We start from the raw sequence: 6359 nt of genomic DNA, 5'->3' as shown, positions 1-6359 counted from the left end.
TTTCTCTCACATATTCTCACTCCTCTCTCCGGCTGCTGTTGCTCTTGAGTGGCAGCTTTTCCCCTTCTTAAATATGTTATCCCAGAGGCGCTACCACCGTCGCTGATGGGCTCGGCCTTGGCCAGCGGCGGGGCCCTCTTGGAGCCGGCTGGCATTGGCTCTATGCGACATAGGAGAAGCTTCTAGCAGCTTCTCACAGAAGCCACCCCTGTAGCCCCCCTGGCTACCAAAACCTTGCCACGCAAACCCAATACACCCTATTTGCCAAAACCTCGAACCAGCGCGTGGTTGGGGAACTAGCAGCCCGTGACAGTGACAGGGAGGTGGGTTTGCACTAGGCTGCATCAGGAAAGGAGTCCCAGCAGGGTGGGCGTTTTGCTGCAGGGTGGTTGGGGATCAACACTCATGCTCAGGAGGTTCTGACCTCTAGTTCTGCGTCTAATCCTGGTTCCCTCTGCGAGGAAGAATGTTGTTTAGGAACATGGTTTCCTAAGCCAGGTATTTGAGCTCTGGGTGGCTGCTTTTAGGCTGAGATTGAAAGGTGGGGAAAGGGGAAGGGCCGCGTCCCCTCTGCCACCGGGAACGAAACCCTCTTCCAAACAAAAAACAACCCTGAGAGAGCAGAGGTGTAAAATTGGGCACTTGCGTCACCCCCTCTGGCAGTGGAGCTGGGGTGGGCCTGGTGGCTGAGGACACTGCTGCCCCATAGTCCTCCAGCTGCCACCGCATCGGGATGCCAGCGGGATGCCGGCCCGTCCCGGGAGCTGCTCCGGCGTGGGAACAGCCCTTTCCGCTGCTGATGTCGCTCAGGGACGCGAGTTGGAGCCAAGCCTGGGGTGTGCAATGCGGCTCCGAAATAACCAGTTGGATTCAGGGACTGGTGTGGGGTCAGGGACCTTGATACCTGCGGCACCCCTCCGGCTCATCCCCGGAGCTCCACGCATGGTTTATTTGCCAGGTGTCGTGCCCAGGATGCTGCCGGGGAGAGTTTTCAAAGCGCTGGGAAGGCTTAGACTAAGGCTTGTAATGATTTTAGTGGGATTTGGGTAGTTATGGATGCGAGCCCATAAGGTATTTCGGAAAACATGCCAAAAGTGAGCGGTAGAAGTGGCAATGCTGTTGTTTGGCCCATATGAGATCCTGATTTTTTAATTTTTTCTGATTAAGTATGATGTTTCCCTGGCACGAGTTCAATTCATTCTCCTTTCCTAATGGAAAAAGCAAAGCTAAATGTCTTGCTTTGCTTGCAATTGAAGGGGCTGGACTGGATAAACTTAACTGTTGTCTTTGAAAAATCTTTCTCTCCTTGGATAGGAGTGTTTAAAAAAAATGAAATGATGACCTCATGCTTTCGTGCTTTTTTTTTAATTCATTTCTATTTCAGCTGATGTTTGTTACGGCTCCTATTAACGATGTTTGAACCAAAAACAAGGTCCAGATGTGATGATTTTATTTATGCCAAATTGGGTTTTGGTCACTGAGCTTGCATTTGGATAATGAATTTTTTTCTTTTTTTTTTTTTTCCTTTTTCAGCCTGATGGCACCAGCAAGGAGTGTGTCTTCATTGAGAAAGTCCTAGAAAACAACTATACGGCACTGATGTCAGCAAAATATTCAGGCTGGTATGTTGGATTCACCAAAAAAGGGAGGCCACGGAAAGGGCCCAAGACCCGGGAAAATCAGCAAGATGAGAAAGCAAACCAAATAAAACATGGGCATAAAATTTTTTGGGAAAAAAAACCAAAAAAAAAAAAAAAACTGCACCAGAGGAATATTTTTACATTAAAAATAAGGAAGAAGCTCTATTTTGTACATTAGAAAGCAAACCAAATAAAACATGGGCATAAAATTTTTTGGGAAAAAACCACAAAAAAAAAAAAAAAACTGCACCAGAGGAATATTTTTACATTAAAAATAAGGAAGAAGCTCTATTTTTGTACATTGTGTTTAAAAAAAAATAAAAATAAAAAAAAGTAATAAAAGACTAGATGGCAAACGCTGGGGAAAAGCTGTTAGGGATTTATTGTGACTTGAAAAACAAAATGAACTGCTCTATTTAAATTGACTTCTTGTTGTTGATGACACACAGGTGCTTATTTTGCTTTTTTGGAAAGGACAACTTTTCAAGCATATCCCCAGAGGAAAAAAAAAAAGTAATTATTAAAAATAAATAAATAAAACCAAAGAAAACCAAAGTTCTTTCCCAAAGTTACTGAGACCCTGCCCCGAAAAGTGCCGGTTTTGCAGTAATCTATTTATTGTCTGCTGCACGCCGGCCCAAGACAAGATGGTGTGTGCCGCAGTGAGTGAGTTTCCGTGGAGTTCTCGACGCATCGATCTTCTGTAACCTTTCTGACGACATAAGGTGTCACGGCTCCGTGATCCTGCATTATGCTCAGTTCTGGAGAATGCTGCTAAATACATTCAAGTGACTACAAGATGACCTAGTACACCAATGATAAGGGAATATTTTAAAACCAGCTATATTATATATATTATATATATATAAGCTATTTATTTCACCTCTCTGTATATTGCAGTTCCATGAACCAAGTATTACTGCCTCAACAATTAAAAAAATTATTTAAAACACATGTACATATTTTTGCTGTTCACACTTCTTTCCTCTCCCTGAGTAGTGTTTTTTTAATGCATATTTATCTTTCATGTGAGGGCAGCAGGATATGTTCGGGGTGGTTTCCCCACTATAAACTTTATTGCTAATTCTGTAATTCCTCCTTTTCCTTAATACCGCCTTCCTCCTCCTCCCTCGTTGTTCCCACAAGGAAGAAATCTTGCGTGGGGTGACGACGGGCTGAGAGGGGGGAAATCCACGCTGGCATTTTTCAAGAGCAGGAGTTAAATTTGATACTTTTCAGTCCAACGAATATTTCCTAAGGCTTTGGCCAAGCAGAAGGTAAACTGGAAAATTAGCATCTGACTCAATTAACACGTACTTACGTGTGGCTTGTGTTTCCTTCACTGGAGGTTTTGAGAGGGGCTATTTGTTTCAGCTATTTAATTCAATATTGTATCTTTTAAAACTTGCCCTAGACCGACCAAATCCCTCTCCCCAGCCCTTTGGTGACTCGCTCTCCTCGTCAGTCCAGCCAGCTTTCCTCCCGGTTGTTCTGCATAGGACTTGGGCAATATAAAGCCACAAAGGTGTGAATCTGCATATACAGACTGACCTGACCCACGCGGTGGGTTGGGTGAGACAGCATTAAACCGAGAGTGGGGAAAAAAGAAGGATGATGAAATAACTGACCTCAAATTTTAGCTGAAATGACAACTGAGCCCAAGTGAAGCTTTAAGGAGAAGCTCACTTGACCTTTTTCCTTCTCTCTGTGTGCAGACATTGCTACGCTCCCTGACTCCAGCCAGGGCTGAAAATGCTCAAAGCCACTAAGAAAGCTTTTTCTTGTTAATCAGAAGAACAACTCTCCCCAGAACAAGCTTTCTCAAGATAACTTTGAGAGCTGCAGCCAAATCCTGCAGATCAAAGCCGTTTGAGAGATGGTGCAGATAAGCATGCAAGCTTGAGGATGCTTATCTGAACCAATCTCCAAACCTCGCAAGCCTAGAGAAAAATGAACAGTGCTAAACAGGGTCACTTTGTGCTGCTCCACAAAAAGCTGGGCAGCCTTACAGGTGATGCCTTCACCCCAGCTAAGCACGGGTGGTCACTCGAGCAGCCCCTCTCCCAGTGAGTGTACTGGGAGCTGCTCTCCTGGCGCACCTGGAGACCAGCACGGGAGCGGGACCTGATGGCACAGTGGTGGAATTGGTTGGTGGGGGCTGGAAGGCTTTGCCAGCTTTGCCTTCAGATTGATTCATGTGGGAGAGATTCGGGGAAAGTTCAGAGGAGCGCTGGGGGTGGGGGATTGGGAGCGGCTCGAGATTTGCTGTGTTAGTGCCTCCAAGAGGAGAAACCCAGTTGATTTCCAGAGCGAGAAAGGATTTATGGGTGCCTTTTTTCTCCTTGAAATATATCCATGGCCCATGCCACTGATGGTTTCACTGTCAGAACGACAGGGGGTTTTTGCCATCGGGGAAATTCAAAGGGGTGGAGGTGGTAAATACTGGAGAAGGCCGGGCAGAAGGGATCTCCTGTAAGGCCAAGAGCAACCAGGGAGGATCTGTTGCCAGTCCTGCAATGCCCACTGGGTTTGGAGACTGGCGTGTGGGAACTAGGGGCCATGCAATTGTCACTAGGGGCCTCTGGCACTGGGATCATTGGTTTACAAGAATATTTACTGAACAGCAGTGATACAAGTTCCTTGGGCTGTGAAAAGTCAGTGTGGTGAGGAGATATGGTGCTCACCTGGGTTAGGTGAGAGATTTGTTGGCTGAGAACAGTGTGCATTGAGTATTTGTGTTTGAACATCTGCTCTTTAGGCTTTATTAGCAACACCAAAAGCAGGGGCAAAGCTGAGAAGAATTCACACCAGGTTCCCTTCGGAGCGCCTTCACGTTGGGCAAAAGGGCTCTCTGGGAAGGAGATGTTCAAGAAATGAACAGAAATAGGGGAAATCCATCACGTGCCCAGTGACGGACAGCCTTGTGCTTGCGGCCACTGCACCTGGGTTGTGCTTGGTGGTTAGGCCAGAGGTTGCAAGTGGTTGTCAACATCCCTGTTGGACAAGTCTCTCTACTGACCTCCAGACTAAAAAAGAAGCTTGTCTGCGGTGTTTAACATTTCTTCCTTTCAGAAAGTCTTTGGGCTTCCTGAATATGGTCTGAGATTTCCCGTGTAGGCTATTACATTTGATTTTCTTTATAATTGAAAATTGTTAATGAGGATTTAATTACTATTGTGGAAATAACCTCAACAGCGAGGGGCGTAATGCTAGGCGATTGCTTGAAGCAACTGATGGCATTAATGTGTGTGGAGCTATGGGTGGGCACACTTTAAACAAATACACTGCTTAATGGGATTTAATAAAAACATATTGTAGCTACTGTTTCAGAAATACTGCTAGATTTGTAGCAATGTTTTCATAGCTGAGATCAGATAGTGGCACGCTCTGATAGCACCTTGGTTGGCTTTGTCATGAAGCTGGGCACAGGCACCGCCGGGCATGCCGAAATGCGAGTCCATCCCAGGAGGGAAGCTTTGTAGATCCAGGGAAGTTTCTTGTCAATACTTTGAGTGTGTTGCACAAACAAGACCGCTGTTTGGTGAGACCTTCTGGGTGGTGGGTCTCCCACGCTGTTCCTGCGATGGTGAAGGGTTGGCAGTCAAAGCTCAGCTGGGCTCTGTGTCTGGTCCAAGTAGGACAAACCTTTCATCATGGCGTTGTCATGACCTGCATGGGGCTCACCGCTGGCTGAGAAGACAAAGAGTGTCCTGGTCCTTGTGCAAGGTGTCTTCCAGCTCACCAGGGACCTTTCCTGGACCACAGAGCTGTCAGCGAGTGGGAGTGGTTGACCAAGTTGCAGCTGGAGCCCCGAAGCTTGTGTGGTCTTTCTTGCTCGTCAGCCAGTAGTTTTGTTCTGCCTCTGCCTTGTTGATGCAAACACAGGTGCCATTGCAGGCTCTGCGCCGCAAAGCTGGGCGGTTGCTGCACCGTTTGAGCCTGATCTGCCCCTCCTGCCAACAGTTGGCTTTTGGCAACGTGTCTTTCAGGAGCATGAGCATGTGAAACTTGGTGCTCGTTTTCTTGGTCTGTCCTTGCAGTCTTGTTTAGCTCAGAATCACCTCTGTAGCACCGGTTCACAGGCTCAGTTAGAGATGAGCTTTTTGCAAATGTGAAGCAGCAGGGAAGCCTATTCCAGGAGCACGCTCACAGTTTTAGCTGTGCCCTTCTGCAAGCGGGGGATTATTGCACCTGCCCAAAGGTGCAGCCAACCTATGCAGAGGGATCGATCCCTTCAGCTACATCACCTCTTACCTGCCAGCGTGTATCGTATCTGTACAATTAATATTAGCTTTTGGGAGTGTAGCTGATACACCCCTCCAATAAATGTCACAAGGTGAAGCAAGGTGAGGAAGAAGCAATCGGGACAAAAATCATGGAGTCTGGGGAAGGGATGCTGTCCTAATGCTCAGTGAGGAGAAGTTAAGACCAAGTTTTTATGTCCATGACTTCTGCAGTTAAGGCCATAGCCTAAAAGAGCTGGACGCTGTAGTGCCCGTGAACCCGGTGTGTCTGTAGGGAGCACATGGGAGCAGAGCTTGGGGAGGAGCCTGGAAAGCACCGCAAGGCCTGAGCTTGGCTCACCCCTGCCGGCTGCACTGCCTCCAATCATCTTGGTCTTTGCAATAGCTTATTTGCCTTGGCTCGCAGAAACACGGCAAGGTGGAAGTTAGGTCTGATTTAAGCAAACGCCCAGCCTACATCAGCTCTCAGAGCAAG

The 6359-nt window shown here is 47.1% G+C and overlaps 1 protein-coding gene across 1 annotated transcript in view; it reads left to right on the top strand.

Moving 5' to 3' along the window:
• FGF18 (fibroblast growth factor 18) overlaps positions 1–5645 on the top strand; it is a 79275-nt gene extending 73630 nt beyond the window's left edge. Inside the window, exons 5-6 of the mRNA XM_009285977.1 lie at positions 1534–1695; positions 5604–5645. Of these exons, the coding sequence (XP_009284252.1) occupies positions 1534–1695; positions 5604–5645 (204 nt within the window). The remainder of the gene's footprint in view (positions 1–1533; positions 1696–5603) is intronic.
• The last annotated feature ends 714 nt before the right edge of the window (positions 5646–6359 follow it).

This window comes from Aptenodytes forsteri, unplaced genomic scaffold (assembly GCF_000699145.1).
Source record: "Aptenodytes forsteri isolate BGI_AS27 unplaced genomic scaffold, ASM69914v1 Scaffold54, whole genome shotgun sequence".
NCBI lineage: Eukaryota > Metazoa > Chordata > Aves > Sphenisciformes > Spheniscidae > Aptenodytes > Aptenodytes forsteri.
Note: the sequence above shows the minus strand (reverse complement) of the source record. Positions and strands in the feature narration are given on the sequence as shown.